Source organism: Anomalospiza imberbis, chromosome Z (assembly GCF_031753505.1).
Source record: "Anomalospiza imberbis isolate Cuckoo-Finch-1a 21T00152 chromosome Z, ASM3175350v1, whole genome shotgun sequence".
Taxonomy (NCBI): Eukaryota; Metazoa; Chordata; class Aves; order Passeriformes; family Viduidae; genus Anomalospiza; species Anomalospiza imberbis.
The window spans coordinates 39,575,145-39,599,239 of record NC_089721.1 but is presented as its reverse complement, the minus strand read 5'-3'; the positions used below and the strand labels follow the sequence as shown (position 1 = coordinate 39,599,239).

Below are 24,095 nucleotides of genomic sequence, written 5' to 3'. Positions count from 1 at the left end.
GAAGGTTTTTTTTTAAATGCACATGTTCAGAAGTAGTTTATTCTTAAAAAAGAAAATTCTTAAATGATTGTGCAACTTAGTGATCTGAAGTCCTAATCCTGCAGTAATGTTTCATGGATGGACACTGTACCATGTGCAGAGGCCCAGTAAGATTCCAGATTCCGTGTAGATGGAAAAGGGAGAATGATTATGTGAAAATTACATTTTAGTGTTCCATTTTCTCGTAAAGGCTGTGATAGAGCAGCTTTGGCATTATTTCTAATTTTTGTAATTCCTTGATATCTACCAGAATGGGTACGATTAAATTCTAATGAATAATCTTTTTGTGTGTCTCAGCATCTTCTCATGCCGTTGTCAAGTGCTTTGTGAAATTATGCTTCAGTGCCCCAAACATTTTTCTTTAGAAAGCATTCATTGGTGTGGCCAGTGCTATTCTCTGCGTGCTGGTTGTCAAAAGTGTCTGTAACCAGGCTTTAGAGATTTGGAGTTGCTATAACAAACAAAATGCATGCTGATCAGATGAGGTGTTTTGCTCAGGCAGGAGCAGGAATCCCACAGAAAGATATAAATCAGATAAAGGTACGGTATTGCCAGTATTGTTCTATTGGATAGACTTACAGGGAAAAAATACACCTTCAAGCCAACAGATGTTTCCATTGTAAAGAAGTTTAGCCTCTTCTGTTACACATTAGCTAATCCTTTAATGTAAGAAAAAACAGTTGCAGGATTTGAGAGTTAAACCTCTATCCTGCTTTTACATTTGCAAAGGGATGGCAAGCCTGCAGATTTGTAGGGGTAGCTACACTAACACTGTTTCTTGCTGTTTTTGCAGAAGAATATCTTCAGATAGATTTTGATAAAGCCACATTTGCAGTTTCTGCACTTCTGCATCCCAGCACCTATCTGAATAAAATTCTCCTTGGGAGTGAACAAGGAACCTTGCAGCTATGGAATATAAGATCCAAGTAAGATTCTTGCTACTTTGGCTATGCTTCAAGTAGTTTGATAGGCAACAAATGATACTGTTGAGTATGGAATCTTTTACTGAGTATTGGCACAGTTTTTCAGTTGATATATTTCCAGGAACAAGGAATGCTGCTGCTTCCTGAATGTTGATGCCTTTCAGGTTGTGTGTTGTAAGAGTAATCTCCTTGCAAAATGTCAGGGGTTGTTCAGGATTTCTTTTTTTTTTTTTTTTTTTTTTTTTAATTTCTTGGAATCATATAGCTTTCACATGAAAGCTATTGAAATAATAGTAAAAACATGTTCAGGCCTCCTGCCTCCCATCTTCCAAACTTGACTTTTTTGGTTGTTGTGGGTCCAAGGAAGTGCTGGCAGGCAGAGTGAAGGTAATTACTAGCATTTGAGCCTTAGTCTCAGGTAAGAGATGCATAGACATGCAGTTGCCTCTGAGCACGTCCCAGTAGATCATCATCCGTAATGTCAGTATTTCATTCCTACCATGAGCAGCTGCTTTCCTAAATCATGAAAGTTACAGGTACAGTGAGCTTCACTGCATGTTAATGTTCATACTGCAAATACATGTTAAGTCAGCTTGCATAAATCAGTGTTTCATTCTCCTAACTCAGCTTGCCATGATATCACAGATATTTCTTTTGTTTCATATGTTCATGGCATGTAGTTATGTCACTGTTGTGGTATTAATACACAGCACTGCTTTTTCAATAAAATTTAGCCATAAGTTTTATTTCTAACCTTACTTCTTAGTATCACAGGGGTTTTTTTGCCTTTTATCTGACTTATAAGAACAGAAAGCTGATGTTCTTTCCTGTATGAGTACACATATAGCAACCATTGTGTCATGGAAAATCACCAAGGGTTAATTGATTTATGAGTTTTTTATGCTTGTTTTACAGCAAACTCCTTTACTCATTTCCAGGATGGGGCTTAGCAGTCACAACTCTTGAACAAGTTAGTATTTTTTGTTATCTTTTATTTTCATATGTAGCTGGTCAAGAACAGCAGGCACAATACTGTTTAAAATGACATCAGTAAAAATGGCGTGCATTCTCCCAGGTAATTGTAGTAATCCTCTCTTGAATGAAGGTTTTTTATCTGCTCTTCCTCTATTCCTAGTGCTGTTGCATTTAGCATCTTACCTGTTTTGTGTTCATCACATCCTTAGTCTTCACTGAATGATGTTATGAAGTCACAGAATTTTCAAGATGCATGCATATCATGAAGCTTCGTGACACTTGCAGTTTTTTGCTAAATTTGTTTTACTTCAGAGTTTGATAAAATGTAGATTTTGTTGATCAGTAAAAGATTTTTAGATACAAAAGTGAGTTAAAACTCATCCATAGCATTGATGACAGCTGTGAAAATGGTCAGCGTTGTCAAGGGTAAAACTTGTAAATATGTGGGGGAGTGTGCCAGGGTGTATGATGGTCTTCCAGAGCTGCTGCACACTGAAAGTGATCTGTTTTTCAAAGGATTCCCAGCTTCTGGAAACAGAATTTTTTCATTTCTTGCAGGCTCCAGCAGTGGATGTTGTTGCTGTCGGCCTTGTATCTGGTCATATCATTGTACATAATATTAAGTTTGATGAAACTCTGATGAAATTTCAACAGGACTGGGGTCCCATCACAGCAATATCTTTTCGTACTGGTAAGTCCTAGTGTTTTTAGTAAAAATATATATGAAAGCACTAACACTAATGAAACTGAGGAAAACAGTTTGTCATAAAACATTTCAGAATCAAATTTGTGCTGAGAGTGTCACTTTTCAAAGGCTGAAGGTAATCTAGAAAAGGTAGTAATAAGTGAGATCATGTGTTTTCGTTATGCTAGCTGTTTTATAGCATTTTCTTGTGTTCTTATTGCACAGAAAGTGACATGCAGTATACTTGAAAAGAAAAGTTTGTTTACAGTGTGCCAAGAGCTAACACAGTACACAATTGTCAGAGGTATTGTAATCAGTATGTCCTGCTTTAGTGTCCATACCTACTGCTCAGCAGTGTCTTTCCCCTACCAGACAATGTTAGAGTGTTAATAGTTAGGTGAATACTGAATGGATGTTACAGGGAAATCTTAACTTGTATTCATAGCTTTTTCTTGTCTAACAAACATGTCCTAATTGTTAAAGCTAGTTACTTTAATGCTGATCCTGCCCACAGAGCTGTTGATACTGAATCTAATCTCTCATTCGAATAATCTTGCAAATCTTAACAGAATATAGATTGAGTGCAGATCATGTTGAGGAGGAATGCTACTGCAGAAAATGGTGGAAAGACTTGTGAGAAGTAGAAAAAGAGTCTTTTTGTGTCAGTATGTATTGTGTTTTCAGGCAAAATCTCTAGCTCTGATTGCTGTATTTAGAGAGTTTATTGTTCTCTGATATGAAGAAGTTGTATTTTTTTAATCAGTGAGTTTTGTTTCTTTTCTGATAGACATACTACAATGTTTCTGTTAAAATCTACATTATTTCTAGCATCAACTTGAGATTTCTTTTTCCTTGTGGTTATAGTAATTTCTAGCATCAGTTTTAAGATGTGACAAGACAGTAGGGATGAGCTGAATGTCAATAAGCAAACCTTCTGATCTTTTTTTTTTTTTTTTTTTTGAGCAGATGGACACCCAGTAATGGCAGCTGGTAGCCCAGTTGGACACATTGCTTTGTGGGATCTAGAAGAGAAGAAACTGATGTGTCAGATGCAAGATGCCCATTCCACAGCAATAGCTGGCATGACATTTATCCCTGGAGAGCCACTTCTTATAACTAATGGTGCTGATAATGCTCTACGGGTGAGTTACAATCGCTGCTGGTCTCTAAAACCACTACAACAAAACTCAAATTACTGGTGTCAGTTGGACTGTAGTGAGCTGTAGTTTAAAGATTTGCTGCTTTGTTGTCATTGCTTCATTTACTGCTTTGTAGTACCCTTGAAGAACAAAGCTATGGATCCACTTTTCCAGAACCACACTTTATATCCCACTATTCTCTTAAATCTTGATCCATTTTGATAATGTTTTGGATCATAAACAGTTGCTGTGGATAAAGTCCCTCATGCTTCATGTCCTTTGATGCCACTAGGCTTTGGTGGAAGGGCAGAATGAACAGCAGGAAACAAGTAATGTGATGTGATTGAAACTTCCAAAGTTTTAGTTAGGGTTAAGGCTGAAAGCCAGTGTGTGAAGTTGGCTGCACCAGCTCCCAGATAAACATGTTCTGCTGACAAGAGGTACAATTGTTGACAAGGCAGTGTTTATTAGCCAGTTTTTTTCTGCTTATTTTGGGGTACAGGTTTGGATTTTTGATGGGCCTGGTGGTACAGGTCGCATATTGAGAAGCCGAATGGGACATAGCGCACCACCAACAAAAATCAGATATCATGGGCAAAATGGAGAGCAAATTCTTAGTGCAGGTATGAATCGCCATTCTTCTTCAGTCTGATTTCTTGCTGTGATAAAGAAAACGTGCAGAGCTAAGTGTCTTTGTTTTAGTAATACACTAGATTATATTTCAAGTGTTGTATAATGTGTTTATCAAACATAGTAAGTAGTTAACATAAGTAGTGTAATTTATTACTGTAACAAAGCGTTTGACTAGAGTTTTCCTACTCTAGTAGAAAACTCATGTTTCCCTAGAGTAACATATCAGCAAGCTGAAGAGTACTTGAAAGCAGAATAGCAAAGGAGCTGCTCTTATCATCCATATTTATATATTTGATTAATAAAAATGGTTTTGTTATCTTCTGAGCAAGTATTAGCTGGTCAGAATGAAACCTGTAACAACTCAAAAAATTTGGTTGTGGCAGGGAAAAAATAAGCAACATAATGCATGTAGTAACTAATTTTTAGTAACTGCTTTTTCCACTGGTTTGGTCAAGCTTTGTGGCTTGCACTGTTGTAATATATTACAGCTTACGTGTGTCTGTAATACATATTTTCAAGATTGCTTTTTATTGAGATACTAATGTAAAAGTGTAAAAATTGCATAAGTGACTACTCTTCCTTAGAAACTAACATATTTAAAAAGACTTCTTAGTAGAGTGAAGTGCTAGAACAGACCATGTTTTACCCCAGACCACTTAGGTGATAGGGTGATAGAGACTTGCCACTTAGTCTCTAATTACTCCTAACTAATTAATTGTCTGTATTGGCTACTTTTGAAATATTTACACTACCTGTACTAAAATCTTTCTGGTCATCCAACTAGTGACTTGCATTCATGTAATGAGTTATTGTCTGTATTTCAGCTCACACCAAACAAACCACAGTCTCAATCAAGTGTTGCTTAACAAATCTTCATATTTGCTTTTGCAGTGGAGAGAGCACAAACACAACCTTTACAATGAAAAGGATCTCAACCTTTGAGATCTGATGTATCTGCAGTGCAGAGAGACTAACATTCTACACTCCTTTCTGAAACAGTGGTAAAACTTTGTGCAGCAGAAGTGAATTAGGGTTGCCTTTCATGGGCTACTGGTTTCCATAGAAGAGGCATCCCCTCAAATTAACTTCATAAAATTTCATTAATGTCACAGACATTACAGGGTCAGAGGAATTGAACATGGAAAAGATGTCTGTGAAGAGCGGTCATTCTTATAATGTTTGGGGCAGAGTTGTTGGAATGGGGTGTAGGCCCTAGAAAATTAGGCTCTATTAGTTCTGCTACTTGGAGTGTATCTGTATTTATTCTTGGGCCAGAATTTTTCATAAATACTTCATTACAGTTTTTGAAAATGCTTATTGCTTACCTTTTACTTTTCTTGATCAAATAGCTTATGAGTAAAATTGATTTTTGCCCTTCACTGCTCTGTGCTAATACTTTCTTAGGTCAAGATGGAACATTGCAATCTTTTTCAACAATACATGAAAAGTTCAATAAAAGTTTAGGACGTGGTAAGTATTTCAGTCAAAGTATAAACACTGGTGAAAAGAAGGCCCAAAAAACATTTATGTAAACATTAGACAGGCCTTATTTTCACTTCATCTGTTCTATAAAAGCTAATCACCTCAGTTATTCTGCAAACTCAGTCCTTCCTGCAGTAAGTGTACTCTCATATTTGATTATACTTTAAAAAAGAGATTTCTGATCCAGGCAGTGTATGTTACTTTACTGTGGGAAAAACTGTGCATGATTTTTGTATTAAAAATGTGTAAAACAGTAGCTGACATTTCAGCATATGTAATTGCAACATTTTACACTATTTCCATTCTGTTCAATTGACTAAATTATTAGCTAATTCATATTTCTTGGCTTGAGTTCCTTTGATTCAGTGTAGAGTTTCACTTAAACACATCTTGCACATCATGCCATGGTTAAGGAACACTTTTGTTTGGGAGAGCAAGGATCAGAAAGACTAAAATAATTCTTAGTTTTAAGTATCTGTCCATGTTGTTATATATGTATTTGGACCTGTTTGAAAAGATGCATAAAAATTAATTTGGGCATAAAATTGAAATTCAAGATTCTTTGGTTGCTGAAAGGTCTGGGTGCTATTTATTGCTTTATATAGTCATTTCTATAGGACCATGTTTTTAGCTGTGATGGGGGAATTTTGCCTCAGAATTTCAGCACAAGATCCTGGAACAAGTAGTTTGAGTAGTGAATTCACAGCTGTGAATGTAAAAGGCTGGTGATTTGCTCAGCATTGCACACATTTCAACAGAGACTATTAGTGTTCCTAGCTCTACAAACCTGGGGAACGGGGATGTGTATATTTCAGCCAAATGTTTCTAAATTTAAAAGAAGCTTTGCATTTTGTTAACAGTCCCTTTTGAACCATTATTCTCAATTCTGGCAATGAGACTGAGACCCTTCATGTCTATTTTTAAGGTTCAATTAATAAAAAGAAATCAAAAAAGAAAGGCCTTAAGCTGGACACGATGGCACTTCCACCAATTACAGCCTTTGCTTCAGGTGAGTGGCCTTTGACATAGGTTACAAACTAAATGTGAATATATTATCTTTATGTATTAATTTCATTTTTTAACCCTAAAAACACTGTTGTTTTGGAAGCACATGCTATATCTAGATTGTCCTGTGGCCTTTCATGAGCTACTGAATGACGGTTAAAAATTGCATTTGACTTGGTAAACTGTTCCAATATTTCAAAAAGAGCATTTTTTGTTAAAATATCCTTATTTGGCTCTTGGCTTGAAAATCTCCTGCATGAGAACCAAAATCTACAGATGTACATATTATTCCAGGCTGCAGAACCAGCAGCTAGGTGGAGGATGATCTTTGTCAGCTAAGGAAGTCTTAGTTACACTTACAGTTGATTTTGAGTGCTCAGTACACTTATTTGAGTCATTTTTTGAAGCTGAATTTCAAGTAATCCATTCATTTGTAATTCACCATGCAAATAATGAATCTAAATTCTTTAGGCAGAATTATTATTTTCCTTCATCAAAATGGTGCTTCTTTGAATAATGACCTCCTCTTCAGACTTGAAATCTCTTTTGTTGAAAGTGTAGCTATTTTCTCTTCTGAGGATGTTTTATTGTTTCCTGTGTTGAAAGACCTGGATTTACAATTTTGTGGAGCCATTTGACTTCTGTGATACAGACTGTCTGTATACTCTTGCAAGTATGTGTGTATATTTTTAATATTTATATTTAAAATTAATATTAGAGCTGCCTATGTTTGAAGACTTAAAACCTCCACTTATTTAAGTACATTTTAGAGTTGTTTCTTTCTTCTTTTTGTTCAGTTAAGTGAACCAGTTTGTATCTTGTTTTAATCTTTGAAGTTCTAGAAATACCTAGTTTCAAGTGCTGAATTTTTTTAAATTTCCAGAAAAAAAAAATCAAACATGCTCATTATTTAGATCTCCATATAACATGTTTGACACAAAGTTTGGATACTGACCTTTTGGTAAACAATTTTCCTGGAAATGCAGAAGGAGTATTTTGCTATGTGAAGCAGATTTAGCTCTTTAACCTGACTTTATCTGGTAGCTTCTGCTGCTTCAACAGCTGAAGAAAAAGTTAAAGACACTCAGCTGGAAATGTGTACAGATTGAGCAGTTTAAATAATTTAAGCCAGTTTAAAACATTTACATTGAAATGTGCATTTCAAACTGCAGAGCTTAAAATATGCAATGACACAAAGTGTAACGTATGAAACAATGCTTGAGGTTTTGTTGTTAACATTTTATTTGCACTACACATGTACAGCTGCTTGCCCAGTGGTATTTCTGAGTGCTAGTCTTTTGAGTGTGCAACAAGAACACTAAATACGAATTGTTCTGTCTAAAGGTACTTTAAAATATCAGGACAGCTGAAGTTTGACTTTAGAATTACTGTTTCTACTGTAATTACTCTATGTTACCTTGCAGAAGTGGCACATCAGAGTGACTGGGATGGTATTGTTGCCTGCCATCAGGGATATATAACCTGTACAACCTGGAACTACCAGAAAACCTCCATGGGAGCTCACAAACTGAGGCCAGAAGAATTTAGCAAACACAAACCTATTGACATATATGCAACAGTAAGTTTACTTAGGATAAGATTTCTTCAGCTTCACACTGTATGCTCTTTTGATTCCTGTTGCTACAGAAATAATGCTTAGAATGAAAAAGCACTGTGTCCAGTGAACTGGTTTGTAATGCTTATGGTCTTATGAAAAGCTGGTTTTTTTCCCTAAACAGCCAGTGCACTAACTTTCTGGTTCAGAGAGGTGGTTGGTGTTTACCTTTAGTCTGCCACAGCAATGTAAGAGTTGTCTGGATGCCTGTGCTAATTAACTTATTCTGAGAATGCAGATTGCTGAAGATTCTGGGCTTTTTTTGGCCATACAGAGAAATGTATTTCCAAGTATTAAGAGTGATATTACCTCAAAAATCCTTTACAACTTGAGCTGGATACAATGACATTGTGTCAAACACACAGTGATGGGGATACAAATGTTTGCTGAGGTTTACCAGCTTTTTAAAGGAGGAATTACTGTGGCACACCTCATTAGCTGGGGGTTCATGCAACTCCTGTGTCTTGGTTTTTTGACATTATGTTTAGTAGTTAGGTGTTAGATAAATTGAATTGTAAATATCTAGTTTTATTTTGACTACTGGATTCTTTGGACTGTATCTTTCCAAAGACATCTAGACCACTGTTTCTTTGTTTCTTCCTATTTAAACTCTGTGTGACCTCACCCTAATTTGGGCAAGTATTGGTTACATAGGCATTGAAAGAGGCATGCAGTTGCCACACTTATAGTTTGTCTTAAGGACTAAATTTTTGGCAATCTTTATTATTTAATTTACAGTGCTGATGTTACTACCTATTGCTTCTGATGAATCACTAAGCTAGGATTTCACTATCTTTCACAACCATGCATTGCCATATTTATTACATGTTGACACTTTGTTCATTCTGAGAGCTTCTCCCTCTGCTTTCTTAAGATGTAATTTGTTTGTTCTGTGCAGGTTTCCTCAAGAAACATTTTAGTGTTTTGTATTCTCGATATGCTATGTGTATCTTCTAACAACTGTGCTCATTGACAGACATCTAAAGAATGGTTTTTATAGGTGCTTTGTGTTGTTGATTGATTTTTTTTTAATTCCCTTGAAAGGCAGTTGACATTACCTCGTGTGGTAACTTTGCTGTAATTGGGATGTCAACTGGACAGGTAGATGTGTATAACATGCAGTCTGGCATTCACAGAGGGCGTTATGGCAAAGAAACAGGTAAGAGCTCCTAAACTTCCTAAATACTGGCACTTAACACCAGTCACCTTGTGTTCTGTCATCGTGGAAATTTAGTGTAGATTCTGAGTTGAATTTGGGATGAATTTCTGTTTTTCTAATTATGCTGCCCTGTCTTATCTTGCAGTCAGAAACCTGACTTGAGGGACAGGATCCTTGATAACTTTAACAGATCTGATGTTAGCATATCCTCGGTTTTATTTAAAACAAAATTGCCAATTACCACAATGATTAGCACTTAAATGAGATGCTCTGGCCTCCACTCTTTTTGAGATAGTCACTTTTCCAGTATTTGGCTTCTTGTTTTATCGGGTTCCATCTCCTAGATAAATTTTCCCATCTGTTTTGTGCCCCCTGCTTAGAAATGAAAGGAAAATTGAAGTCCTGAACAAGTCCAGCTCTTTGCATATGATGTTATGGATGTTATTCCAGCTGCAAATTTAGGACGTAATGTGACAGTGCCCTGACATTTCTTTTTAGAGTTGCATAGATATATATTTCATACATATGTATTTTATGTATATTTCATATACTCTCATACGTGTTTTTTTGGCACTCATGATCTGAATTTTTTTGTTGTAGAAACAAGGAAAGAGTCCTGCTGAGCCCTTAAGACTTACTGGATTTATAAAAGCCATCTAGCTCAGCAAACATGAAGTGGTCTGTTTATAAGATCATTGGTTGGTAATGGGAAGAACTTTCTAATTTTGCTTACTGGCCAGTAGCCCTAGGTATAGATTAAGAAATAAAATTGATCCAAAACCAGAGGAGGTATGTCTTGTCTTTACACTGCAGTGTGAAGTAGCTTTGGAAAACTCCCAGACTTTGTGCCTGAAGTTGTAAATTTTGTCTGGAGTGGTAGGTCCTCTTGGAGGCATTCCTTAAGTGATTCAAAAAGTCCCTCAAATCTCACAATCACAAAAATTTCCCCAAACTGAAAGCAGAAATAAGATCTAACACTCTGCTTCAATTGCACTTCTTACTTATATTCTAGGTGTTTACTTGAAATCAATTTGGTTTCTGTAGAGATAAAAAAAACTTAAAATGCTGGAGCATCTCGTCAAGTGTCTTTCATATTGTCATATACTTGCTGATCATTCATTGTAGTCAGGCAAAGATAAACAAAATAGTGTTTGGCATTCAGCTGATTTCTGTGCTAAGTTTAAATTCTGAAATAATATTCTATTTTCTCGTGATTTGCAGCACATGAAGGGGCCATTAGAGGGGTAGCAGTGGATGGATTGAACCAACTGGTAATCACAGCTGGTAGTGAAGGATTAATTAAATTTTGGAAATTCAAAATGAAAGATCTGGTTTATTCCACTGAACTTTCTTCTTCCCCAAGTGGAATTCTGCTTCACAGAGACAGGTAAGAAACTGAAGTTCATTCATGTGTACATTGTTTTGGTGAACACACTTTTCTAGAATGGCAACCAGAATTCTTAATTAGAATATATTAGAATTTATACTTCTAATACTTTGAAATACAACTGACTAATAGACAGAGGATGGCAGGACATTTTATTAGACTGAAGGAATATAAGACTTGTTATTTTTAGGCTAAAAGATACCTGGAGCAATGTTAGGATTTTTTTTTTTTTTTTTTTTGTCTCTTGAGTATTCCCTCTCATGTGTGTTGATGTTTCTTGGCAGTGGTATTCTGGGAATTGCCTTTGATGACTTCACTCTTAGTGTTTTGGATATAGAAACCAGGAGGATTGTCAGGACATTCTCAGGACACCATGGACAGATTAATGACATGGTAATTGTTAACTCATTTCCTGTAACAAGTGCCATACACAGATACCTAACAGATTTTACAGATGGTGGCTTTCTCTGCATGTATTAATTAAATCATCGGGTATAATGTTCACTCTGTGAACAATAAATCTGTAGTTCAGCTCCACAGCACTTTTAGCCACATTAGTTTGGAAATGTAAATTGGTCAAATTGCCATCTATTTTTGAATGTGCTTTGTGATTTAAGTATAACTTTTAACTATAACAACAATCTGATTTGAGAGTCAAACAAAACAAAGCACTGGGAATAATGAAGACTGCATTGAGGAGCAAAATGGTGCAGAAATCTCAGATGTGTTTATAAAAAAGATGAGCAAACTGAAAACAGATCTGAGATTATGCAGCACATTGATAATTCCTTATTTACATCTTATGTAATAGTTCATTGTAGTGTTCATTGAAATAGTTTTTAGCTTCAAATTTATTTATATATGCTACTAAAATAGTATTTACCTGACTTACTCAACTTTAGGCTTAGAAATAGGTTTCCAACATGAACATAAAAGTGAGGACTGAAGTGCTTTGACTAACAGTGAGATACATCTTGTGTTTTATGCTTAAGCTTGTTCTTAAAAAGCTTCTGATTTTGTTCTTTCTTCACTTCCAGTAGTGTTAATGTCAGTTTTGGTTTATGGCCATACCATTTCACCGAGGTTTTAGGGAGCAGTCTGATCTTGGCAGGGCCTCTTGTGGGGACTGGCCTATTGGTTGTATCATTAAATTGACTATTTTATTGTAGACTTTCAGTCCTGATGGTCGTTGGCTGATAACTTCATCAATGGACTGTTCCATTAAGACTTGGGACCTTCCCTCTGGCTGGTGAGTCAATTTAAAAACATACAGCAGAAGAAATAATCCCTTTTCTGATAAATGGCAGAAAGCTTTCTGGCTTGATTATCTGTCACCAGATGTGACAGTCAAAATTGCACATTATATAAAAACTCTGCCCCCTATTTTAATTGTGTCTAGTGCTATAAATGCATGTCTTTTTCTGGGTCTACAGAATAACACTGTCCTCAAATCTGTTGATGGCACCTGGAGTTTCCATGAATGAGTGAATGAGTGTGAATTTGTTCTTTGTCTGGAAGCAGCACTGAAATCTAAAGGGCAAGAGATTGTTTAAGGTGAATTGCACTGTGATATGCTGAAGTTTTCACAGGATCAAAGAGTGGTTGGAGTTGGAAGCAAAGATCTAGTCAAGCTGTCTTTATGTGGAAAGCAACCTTTCTCATCAGGTTACTCAGAGCCCCAGCTTGGCCTTGAACACCTCCAGGGCTGGGCCATGCACTACTTGTTTATGCAGCCTGTTCCAATGCGTCAACCACCCTCATCATAAGAAAATTCTGCATTTTATCTGATCTAAACCTATGGTCTTTCAGTTCAAAGCTGCTGCCCCTTGTTCTGTCACCACAGGCTCTGTTAAAAAGTCTCTCTGAGTCTTTCTTCTAAGCTGTCTTTAAGTATTGAAAGGCCATAAGGTTGTCTCCCCCAGAGCGTTCTGTTCTCCAGGGCGGAGAACACCACAGCTCTCTTATTTTCCTCACAGGAAATGTGTTCCAGGCCTTAAGTCATTTTCCTGGAGCTGCTCTAACTTCATGTGTCTTGTGCTGGGGGCCCAAGAGTTGGATGCAGTACTTCAGTTGGTTTTGTAAAGAGAAGCCTGTTTTCACTTACTTTCATTTTAACAACACAGCACAGCTTTGCATCAGTTACACTTTTCATTTGTTTGTACTTGCAACTGCCAAAAATACTCTCTTGTGATCCATGATGAGTAGTCTTCTCCCAGCATAAAGTTTGGCTGAGAAGTAGGCAAGTACACACAAGGAAGTTCAGGAGCCCAGGAAAAAAAAAGGCTGAGAAGTAACTTTGCGTTCTGCCAGTGCATTCTTTCAGCAGTGCATCAGATAGATTTTTTTTTTTTTTTTTTTTTTTAATTTAAGGTAGTGCTGTGCAATACGCAGCTCTGGTGCTTGTGCCTGGAACTGAAAGGTTTCATTTTGGTTGATTATTTTTGTTGACATGGTTTGGTAAATAATTTTGTATGCTGTAAAAGTTCTCATTTTACTACCAGAAGTGCATTGCATCTTAACAAACAATTGGCCTGTTGTTGTGTGATGAGAGCCCCTAGTCTAAAACAGGACAGGGTGGATATTAAGTGTCATCTATCCTGTACAGATGGGAAGGAAATTAGCACTCTGGTCTTCATCTTTTTTAACACTCTTTCTCTTGCAAAGTAATATGCCTACAAAAAATTGCAGCATTAACTAATATCAGTTTCTTATGTTTTTCATTTCTTCAATAACATAATACTTTACAATAAGAATCTATTTATAATGTATTTAAAAGCAGTCTGACAGTTGTTTTCTTTTACATGTAAAAAAATTAAATATTTTCTCTCCTGTCTCTGAAATTTGGGTCAAGCTGAAATCTAGGCAGGTAAATGACAAATCCTGGTTTTAAATGTAATTAGGTTAAATTAGTCTTCCAGTACGTAAAGGCAAGGTTTTCCCATAACTATAGGCAGAGGAGTGTACTGAAAAGGAGGAACAGCTTTTAATAAAAGGCTTGATGCTTGTTTTACCTCTGTGGCTGATAAACAGAGAAAACATCTCTGTGTGTTTGGAACTGTTTGTTTGGAACACAGTTTGGAACTGCATGTTCCGAAGCCTCAGCTTTGATATTGTTCCTATAAAAAGGTGGAGAACATGTTTCTAGAATCCAACATGACAAAAATTACCAACTGACTTTCATAAATAGTCTAACATCTATTAACTGGACACCTGTTTCTACTTGGGAGTGGTGTTTAACTGTCCATATGTAATGCAATGCAGGAGTTCCTAGTGCGTGTTTTTAACATAGGGCTTTTTTAAAACTGGGAAAAAATTATGACTTTGTGTAAAGAAAGTTACAAGCAGAAGCCCAGGCATTATGCATATATTTCTTTATGCTGTGCAGCTTGCATAGACAAATTGAGGAATCAGGGGTATGAGCTGAGTGTTCATGGATGAGGCACTTGAGAAAAAACAGCATAAGAGACCTGTTAAATGTAAGCTCAACATTATACTTTCCATTGGCACAGTTTTGCAGTTAGGCAGGAAGCGTAAAGGTAGATGCCTTCAGCTCCAAGGCAGGATTCATTTAGCTTGAGTAAAAAACACAAATGTGTCTTATTTCCTGTACTAGATTGATCCCTTCTTCCCTCAAGACTGTAATTTTAATCATGATATAAGTTCAGCAAGTAGAAAAACTTAATTTTTGTTAAATTTGTTTTGGAGCTCTTTGTGGTTGATTTATTGAACAGAATTTCTCAGTTACAGGTAAGGATTGTCCTTAAATCCATAAAAAGATGGATTTGAAACTAAGAGAAAGTATCTAGGGTAAATTTTTCTTGCCATTGTACACTGTGTACAAAATGTATCTGATATAAGTTATATTGAAAGTGATTAATTATTTTTTTCTTACCTGAGATTTGCAGCATCTGTTTAAGAACATGCATAGGGAGTAAAACACTCCAGAGGAAAAAGGCTTTTATTTTTGACATGCTCTCTCAAACTATTGCAGGAGTGCTCAGTAGCTAAGAAAATACACACCCACAAAATTTTATGTTTTAAACTTCAGTGTTACATCAATATTTTTTCTATGGTTAGTGAACAGAACAGGGCTGTAGAGCTGTAAACAAGAACAAAGTATTCACACTATTCATTTGTTCTTTTTGTTTCTCTTGGTGAACTAGTTGTCAAATTAAACTTTAACTTAAAATTTGAAGTAACTGAAATTTGTATTTCAGCAAGAGACAAGCAATGCTGGCAACCTGAGCTTTAGTGGAAGTCTGCTAGAGACTGCATCATGTAGAACTTAAATGTCTCATTGTTTAAATAGTTGCATAATAACATGTTACTATAATGTTATTATAGTTGTATTTTAACTTTGTTTTGACATGGTATTTTTTCAATTTTCTGCAATCATGAAAAAAATTATCAAATAATGGTTTATCAGGCTGAAGATATGGTAATGCTAAAACTGTTGCAGATAATCAAACTTCACATTGTACAATTCATATTTTACTTTAGAAACATTATGTGCTAGTATTAACCAGGTGTACATGAAGTATGCTGAGAGCAGTAATTGTCAGTTTGAGCAGCTAGGGCTAAATGGAAATACAGAATTTATGGCCAGTAAAAGGTTTGTGTTAGGCATAAGGAGTTGAATGCTTCATCACATATTCTCCAGGGTGCATATGTCTAAGGAGGTGCCAGCTTTATCTGATTTAGAGCATTTTGTAGAGACAAGGGGTTTGTTGCACAGTGCTGTTCACTTGCTTCGTTTATATAATATATTTGGATTTTTCTACTACCCTGGTTTGTGCCCATACTTCTAGTGGCCTGTTTGCATTCAGCTGTAATTCAGATGTGTGCAGATAAACAAGCTTTTCTTGCTGATAATTTCTGTTTTTTTTTTTTCTCCATAGTCTCATAGATTGTTTTTTGGTAGACTCTGCAGCTGTGAGCCTTACTATGTCCCCTACAGGAGATTTTCTGGCTTCAGCACATGTGGATGATCTTGGAATTTATTTGTGGTGAGTATGTAATCTGTTTCTACTCAGAATTTAGGATGGGACAGAGTTCTTTTAATCACCTTTATTGCAAATTGAGAATTACCCTGTGAAGTATCATCTCCAGTGTTTTGTGTTCTCTGGTTCTAATTAGGACAGGTGTTCTGTATTGCTCTAATTCCTAAGTCATGAAATTTCCACAGTTAAATTACATATTCAGATTGTTTAAATGATCTCTTTCCTAAATGTTTCTTACTCTTAAGAGTTCCTGTTATGCCATTTGTAAAGTTTTTCTCAACTCCATTTCCCCCACTGCTTTGAAATGTCTTTGTTCAAATAGTGCTTCTTTCTGAATTGCTTTTCTTGTCCTGCTGTACTGTTGTCTGAGACTTCTAAGCAGCATATGAAAGTTGTGTTTATTTCTCTTTATTAGTGATAAATGAGCACAGAAGTAAAATGTGATTTCATTCAGTTTCCTCTGATACAGCTTTAAAGCAAATGACTGTTCAGGTCCAGTTCTGAAGTAACACACTATTAAAATGGCTTGGGTCTTTTTTCCATTTAGTTGACTTTTTATTCCAAGTTATATACGTTGACCGTAGTTTTGTCTGAGGAGTGTTCAGTTGTTAGGCCTTCCTGTAGTTAAGTAAAAGTGCTTCCTTGTGAATAACAGCAGATGTTTTTACTGAGCTCTAGTTTATATTGACAAAAGAAGCAATTTACCAGAATTATTTTTGTGCATGTTTCAAACAAGCACATGAAGAAAATTTGCTAAGATTATTACCCTAAAATCCTGTGAAAGCAGGATGAATCATTTATATTTGCATAATATGTTGTGCATAATGTGTTTAGCCTGGAGAAGGCTCTCGGGAGACCTTAGAGCCCTTTCCAGTGCCTAAGGGAGCTCCAGGAGAACTGGGGAGGGGCTTTGGACAAAGGCATGGAGTGATGGGAAAAGGGGTAATGGCTTCAAACTGAAGAAGATAGATTTAGATTACACATTGGAAATAAATGCTTGATACTGAGGGTTGTGGAGCACAGGTAAATATTCCTTTTGCCCATCAGGACCAGGGCAGTTATTGCCCCTCTCCTGGGCACTGGTGAAGTCACACTTCAAATTCTGTGTTTAGTTCTGGGCCCCTCACTTCAAGAAGAACATTGAGGTCCTGCAGCGTATTATTGTTATGTTCTTGTCAATAATGCTTGAACATAACATTTGTATTTCAGATGTTCAGGTGAGTCTATTGTCACACTTCATTTCCTGCTTATCTGGTAGATGAAGAGAGCTAATCCTGAATAGAGCCTGGTGAATTGCCATGCTGCAGCAGTATTAGACTGCAGTGTAAATTATGTCTGAAGTACTTGTTCCTATTCATCTGGAGGTGCCTTTTAAAATGCCTGTCTTATTTTTTCAGGTCAAACCGTTCTTTGTATTCACTTGTGTCATTACGGCCCCTTCCTGCAGATTATGAACCATCTTTGGTGACACTCCCCAGCACCTGCCCCATGCAAGGTAATCCTCAGATGAAAGTGTATTTTATTTTTCCCTTGCAGTTTGTTCCCCTGCTTGTATGCCACAGGTTCATTGTGATTTTCTTGCTGGCAAGCGAATCCGGTTCAGATGACCTGGCATGTGCCTGTGCCCAGTGAAAGAAAGGCCTAAGTGGAATTTTTTGCTAAATTAATAGAAGTGATTTTGCATCAGAAGTCCTCTAGATGGAGATCCTGTCTGCCCAAGTTTGGAGTGCCTACGTTTGCATCTCCATTTGGAGGAGAAGCACACCTGTTGGCCAATAGAACATGCCTCATGGTGATGACTGCTTTAGCAAGCACATACTTGCTTTACATACTTAAATTAGAGAGATGGGATTTCATCCCAGAACTTTGAATGTTTTTGTCCTGATTCCAGCTGAAAGCTTTAATCCACTTTGTGTCTTCAGCAAATGCAAAGTTTCTGTTTAGATGCTAAGGGCTCTTAATGGGTTACATTCCTTTGTTGTTTCAGGCTTGTCTATTAGATTCATTGTTTTAGCCAAGTAATATTTTACAAAAAGAAAGGAAACTAGACATGTTTTGTCAAGACCACACAGGAGATAAAGAGAAAATCTAGTGACTGATGATATAACTTTTCTTGTGGGATGTTGTGTGCTTTAATGTTGAGATTTTCTTCATTTTTATGTGCCACTTCAGTCATACCTATGAAGAGGTTGTAATGAGGTAGTGAATATGGAGCAAGGATCTAAATGCAAGGATTTCACAGCTTAATAATGTAGAACTACAATTACTGTGTATATATTTTTTTCAGGAGGAGAGATGGATTACTGTCAAAATTTTGTTTTCTTTAATAAATTTGTAAACTGCTTTTATATAACTTCAATTAAAGTGGACAAATCTTGTCAGTTATTAAAATCTGTTTATTAAATTCTACATCTTAGCTATAATATTTTAAAATTATTTAATGTTTCATAAGGTTAATACAGATTGTTTCTGTAGATTTTTAGCTCATTATGTTAGCACCTATGTCTATAACTATTATGCGTTTGTTATTCAAAAACTGCAAAAAAATAAAAGTGTTGGGCTTGTTTTTTTAAAAAACTGATGTGGAGTATGAATGTTCATAAAAGATATCTGTTTCTACAAGATGTGGATGTGTCAGGAGATGAAGAGCCATGTGATGAAATGATAGAGTATGTCTCACCTGAGCAACTGGGAGAGCAGCTGGTGACCCTTTCCTTATTACCGGAATCAAGGTGGAAAAATCTCCTCAACCTTGATATTATCAAGGTACTGAAACTGTGCAAAAAATAGCATACATCCATATATTTGCCCTATTTCTACAAAATGCATTACCTATTCAGGAAACTTGATCCTGCTTTTCAGATATTTTTCAAGATTTTGCATTAGAAGTCTATGTGGTGCTTTTCTCAGTCCCTGGGATTTGGGAGAGGGGCTGTTTTTCTGCTGAATAGTAACTTCATAATTAGTGGTAAAAGATTTTACTTGTATATTTACTTTTCAGTTAGTCTTTAGAGTTTTCACAGTATTTTAAAAACTAAACTCTTGAAAGACAAAATATTCCCATATGCTCTTACTATGATGATAATGATTTTTATTCAAATATCTAATTAACAGAAAAAAAATAAACCAAGAGAGCCACCGAAAGTTTCAAAGTCAGCACCTTTCTTCATCCCAACACTTCCTGGTCTTATACCCCGATACATTCCACCAGAGGAGGAAAATGATACCCAGGTAAAAACAAGAATTGATGTAATTGTGTTTTTATTGAGTATTTTAAAAGAAATCTCAAATGCTTTTTCATGTTGGGTTAAATCACTAGACTTTAAAGAACCAGTTTTAACTCACTGTATTATTGCTTTATTTCTCAAAGTCTTATTCTCTCAGTAGAAAAATAATGTAATTGTGTTGTAAAAATGTGTTTGCATATTTGTGGACACACTGCTATGCTTTTGTGGTCTAGTCAAAGGTGGTAAACCTTGGAATACTGGCGCAGAAATCTGATTTCTACATTCATCTTGAAGAAGCCCTGAGCACCAGTGAATGTAAGTTAATGAAATATTTCACTAAAAATGTTGATGCTGCTTTTATTTTGATACATATGTGATTTCTAATGTCAGAATTGTAACAGAAGTGATGAAAAAAATATACATAGTACAGTATAAAAGGCAAAGAAAATTACTTAATACACAGCCAGATCAAAGATCCATTGGTACTACAGCTTGTCTGCAGCATGGAACCCAATTGTGGCTAAAACCCTAAAAGAAAACTGGGTTCCTAACATCATTAAGCATTTTTGAAAACTGTGACGATATCACTCAGAAAAAGTGCTATGCATTATTTCTAGGGAAAGAAAAGAAGGAAGAGACCGATTTGGTAAGGAATAGTCTGGTGATTCACTGAAACACGAAAAGCATAATGTGCCTAGCAAGTTCTCCTTTCAAGGGCTACATCACCAGGCAGTCAGTGAACTTATAGTGTTAATTCATTGCCCTGTAATTTAAAGCTTAGGAATAAATGATACAAAAATAAGGTGATTTCTTTGAACATTTAGTTTATTTTGAAATTTAATCACTTAAACTGTGGAATGCACCAGATGTTTTTCATGTTTGTCTTGTGATGCTACAGAATCATTGAAACTCAGGTTTTTTTAAATGACTGCTAATATAGCTGACTTGCAAATGTAAATGGACAGTATCTTGTCCAAAAAGCAGTTCTGTTGGGAATTCTACCCCTGCTTAAACTCTCTTGAAATGACCAGCTTACTCAAGGGCACTTAAAACGTTTTTTGTACAGAACTTCATTATCTGTCACAAACAAGGTGTGTTCTTATGCCTTACTTTTAGTATTTCGATTGACAGTGTTCTGTTGAAGTGCCTCAGAGCCACTCAGAAGAGGTGAATGTTTAAAAACCTTGTGGAGCTGGCTCCACCAGGGAACAAATGCACTCTGATGTACTTGAGCATGTGGACATGCCTCAGGCCACCTCTACTGTCAGGCAGGTGTGCCCCAGGGTCTGTGCCACAGCCACGATCCAGGGAGCCTCATGATCCTGGCTGGGCAAGCTGCTGGTGGGGAGCATGGCTCTTTGCCATGGCTCTTTGCTGGCTAGATTACAGCCATCTCTTCTAAACGTGACTTAACCGTGCAAGTAAAAAGAATCCTGCTGGAAACTATCCTGGTTTACTGTTGGGGTGGAAACAGGGATTCACACCTCAGGTCAGGACTGTGGAACACAGATTGAGCTGCAACCTTTTCCATGTTCTTTGTGTATCAACTTCACAACATGTTCCATGCTTTGTTTGTTTAATGTCATAAAAAAAGATACTTAATGCATCTGTTTATTACTGTTAAAATCAGTTATGTTCAAAACTAGCTAGTGGTTTTTTTAAGATTCAAATATTGATTTATACCACCTGAGGAATATTAACCAATGCCTAATACCATTAGTTACCATGAAGTTGGTCTTAGCAAAAGAAATATCAATCACATACATTTTAAAAATACTATAACCATCAGTTCCATTGTGCAACCAAAGATATTTTTTCTGCTTCCTTTTTAAAGCAAATAGATGGAATCCTTATTGATGATCAGGTAGGATGGTAGAAGTCCTGAGAAGGAACAATTATGAAGAGGAAGAAAGTTTATAAATTGCATTAATTTCTGCTATGAAGAAGATTTTCCCCTAGCACCCTCCAGGCATTCACTTAACAAAAGTAATAATTTTGCTAGATGCATCAGAAGATTTCTAGTTTTGCTTAATGTCATCTAGAGTAAAGATGCCTAGTAAAATTAATGCTCTCCATCTTTCAGAGTATATTCACAGTTAATGGCTCAAAATCTCAAGTATGTACATCCTTTTGCCAAGAGATGTGAAATGAAAGTGTTATGTGGTCGATTAGCAATTTTGTTTAACTAAGACAGAAGAGGGAAAAAATTGAAAAAAATACAAAGATGTTACTTGTATTTTTCAATTACAAATAAAGTGCATCTGTATTTTTAGTATGTGGTGGGACAGTAAATTAAAGACAGGAAGACATTTTTTTGAAAACAAAAAAGTAAGGAAACAGTAAAAACTTGAAATTCATAATCACTGCTTAAGAATTTTAGAATAAGCCTTGTCTTGTGAAGGATCAGTTAGATTCTGTTTTGCAGATGTTACTGATAATATGTCCCCCAATGTTCTAACACAGATAAAGCTCCACTTGACTTACTGAAAAGCTTGGGACCATCTAATATCGAGGTAGAACTACGGAGTTTGGCCCCTGAAGGTGGGGGCTCAGTGGAGGTGATGCTGAGCTTTCTGAGAATGATTGGGATGATGCTGAGCAAGAAGTACAACTTTGAACTCGCTCAGGCGTACCTGGCTCTATTTTTAAAGGTAAAAAATTTTCTTATAAAATTTATGTTAGTCCTATTTAAAATAGCAGTTATACAGTAAAAAGGTATAAATTGTCTACTCAAATTATCTGAAGTGATTTTGGTTGAGAATGGTTTTAAAATGTCTAACTGAATGTATTGAATCATTTGACAACTCATTTGGTGACCGTCAAGAAGAACTTGCAAAACAAAAGATGTTGTGAAGAGGCGCCTGCCAGACAGGTTTTTTTCTCATATTCCTTACTTAGAATTGGCTTTTTTTTTCTTAACATTCCTAACTTCTTAGTGGTTGTTAATTGTTAAACTAAGGTATGCTATTTCTTAAATAAGCAAACAATTTAATACACAATGGTTGGGAAATAAATTAGACATTTTCTTGGATTTATCACAAGACTTTGCAAGCCTGACCCACTTTCCATGTCAGTGGGCTGCTATTCTTGTGTTACCTGTTGAGTATCACAGAGCTAATGAAATGATTCCAGGGTGTGTGTAAGTTGATATTACTTTACTAAGTTACTCTTAGAGACAAAATGGTTCTGCAGAAGATTTAAACCCTTCAGATGTACAAGTGCTTAAATTACTCTGATTTATAAATTAATGTGAAAGCAATTAATAACAGTTTACTTGGAAAACATTGTTATAAACGTTCAGACACATGTAATACCAGGGCATCCACAGCTTCTCTGGGTAACCTGTTCCAGTGCCTCACATTCACAGTAAAGAATTTTGTCTAGTATCCAGACTGAACCTACTGTCTTTCAGACTAAAGCTCAATATCAAGACTCCTAGATTTAAATTGTAGCCTGGAAAATAAATATTCCATCCATTAAGTGGCAATAATTGCTGCAAGTTCAGAGGGTTTCTCTTCTTTCTGTTTTAACAATGTTGCTGTTTGTCGCCTAAGGAGACCTTGTCCATCTCTGTCTCTATAGTGTGTGCTGGCATCATTCTTGATGTGTGCAACATGGATAATTAAAATAATAATCCTGACTGACCATAGCACATCTGTCTAACCTTTCTAGCCTAAAAAGGAATTTGTAATGCAGGTCAGAAAGTGAAGAAAGTTGCCCTCTAGGGGAGTGTGTGATGAGAATAGTTTCAGCAGCCTTGCCAGCAGATGATCTAGTAAAAATACAGCATATTTAAGATGCTTTGCTGCCTTATCCCATCTAATACATGAAAAATGGCATGTAAAGACTAGCAAAAGGGAGGCAGTAAATAGAGGAAGTTACTTGAAGGAAAAGAGTCCTTTCCCTATTTGGGACATTTCCTGAAAGTAAAGCATTGGAATTTAATGGGGGAAACAGTCTTAATTTTTTAATCTGTATTTGTTTCACTAACTGCTTGTTTTCATTTTCAGTTACATCTTAAGATTCTCTCATCGGAGCCAAAACTCTTGGAAGAATTAGCCAAATTGTCAATGCACCTTGAAGAAACTTGGATTCACTTGCGGGCTCTCTTCAATCAGAGTCTGTGTGTTTTAACATACATGAAAAGTGCTTTGCTGTAAAATACTTCAGGGTTTAGTCTGCCTAAGATTTCCCTCAGAGGAATAGTACAATTTATTACCAAAAATACTGGATTCCAAAAATCATACTGGGTCTTGGAATCATAGAATCATTAAGGTTGGAAAAGACCTCCAAGACCATCAAATCCAGCGTTCTGCTGGATACTACCCTGTCCACTAAGCCATATCACTAAGTGCCAGACTGCTCATTTTTTTGAATACTTCCAGGGATGGCGATTCCACCATCCTATTCCAATATTTCTTCTGGTGCTGTATTTTATACATCTACATATGGCAGACTATTTTAGAACATGCATAACTGCCTATTTTTGTTCACTTCAGTTGGAGAAAAAATTACTACATGCAGCTAAAGCATTTGTTGTGTTGGTCTGTGCTGTCAATGGACAGACATTTAGATTCAAAGCCCTGAGCAGCCTGGCCTTGTGGAAGGTGCCCCTACCCATGGCAGAGGGTTGAAAGTAGATGATCTTTAAAGTTCCTTCCAACCCAAGCCATTCAGTGATTCTCTGATTCTATGGCTACATAAAATCGCAATGAAGAAATGACTTGTGGGAAAAAAAAAGAACTGGGAACTTCTATGCAGGAGGCCAAAAACTGTATTGTTCTTAATAAAGTCATTGTTGATGCAAAAATAAAAAAAAAAGTCTG

The 24,095-nt window shown here is 36.2% G+C and overlaps 1 protein-coding gene across 1 annotated transcript in view; it reads left to right on the top strand.

Moving 5' to 3' along the window:
* Positions 1–23,617, top strand: part of WDR36 (WD repeat domain 36) — a 28,677-nt gene extending 5,060 nt beyond the window's left edge. The window contains exons 5-23 of the mRNA XM_068177514.1: positions 833–965; positions 1,878–1,932; positions 2,496–2,628; positions 3,589–3,764; positions 4,264–4,384; positions 5,799–5,864; positions 6,802–6,885; positions 8,306–8,460; positions 9,541–9,655; positions 10,877–11,042; positions 11,327–11,435; positions 12,212–12,291; positions 15,941–16,048; positions 17,440–17,537; positions 18,666–18,808; positions 19,157–19,273; positions 19,503–19,584; positions 21,733–21,920; positions 23,280–23,617. Coding sequence (XP_068033615.1) covers positions 833–965; positions 1,878–1,932; positions 2,496–2,628; positions 3,589–3,764; positions 4,264–4,384; positions 5,799–5,864; positions 6,802–6,885; positions 8,306–8,460; positions 9,541–9,655; positions 10,877–11,042; positions 11,327–11,435; positions 12,212–12,291; positions 15,941–16,048; positions 17,440–17,537; positions 18,666–18,808; positions 19,157–19,273; positions 19,503–19,584; positions 21,733–21,920; positions 23,280–23,429 — 2,279 coding nt within the window. The 3' untranslated portion in view covers positions 23,430–23,617. The remainder of the gene's footprint in view (positions 1–832; positions 966–1,877; positions 1,933–2,495; positions 2,629–3,588; positions 3,765–4,263; positions 4,385–5,798; positions 5,865–6,801; positions 6,886–8,305; positions 8,461–9,540; positions 9,656–10,876; positions 11,043–11,326; positions 11,436–12,211; positions 12,292–15,940; positions 16,049–17,439; positions 17,538–18,665; positions 18,809–19,156; positions 19,274–19,502; positions 19,585–21,732; positions 21,921–23,279) is intronic.
* The last annotated feature ends 478 nt before the right edge of the window (positions 23,618–24,095 follow it).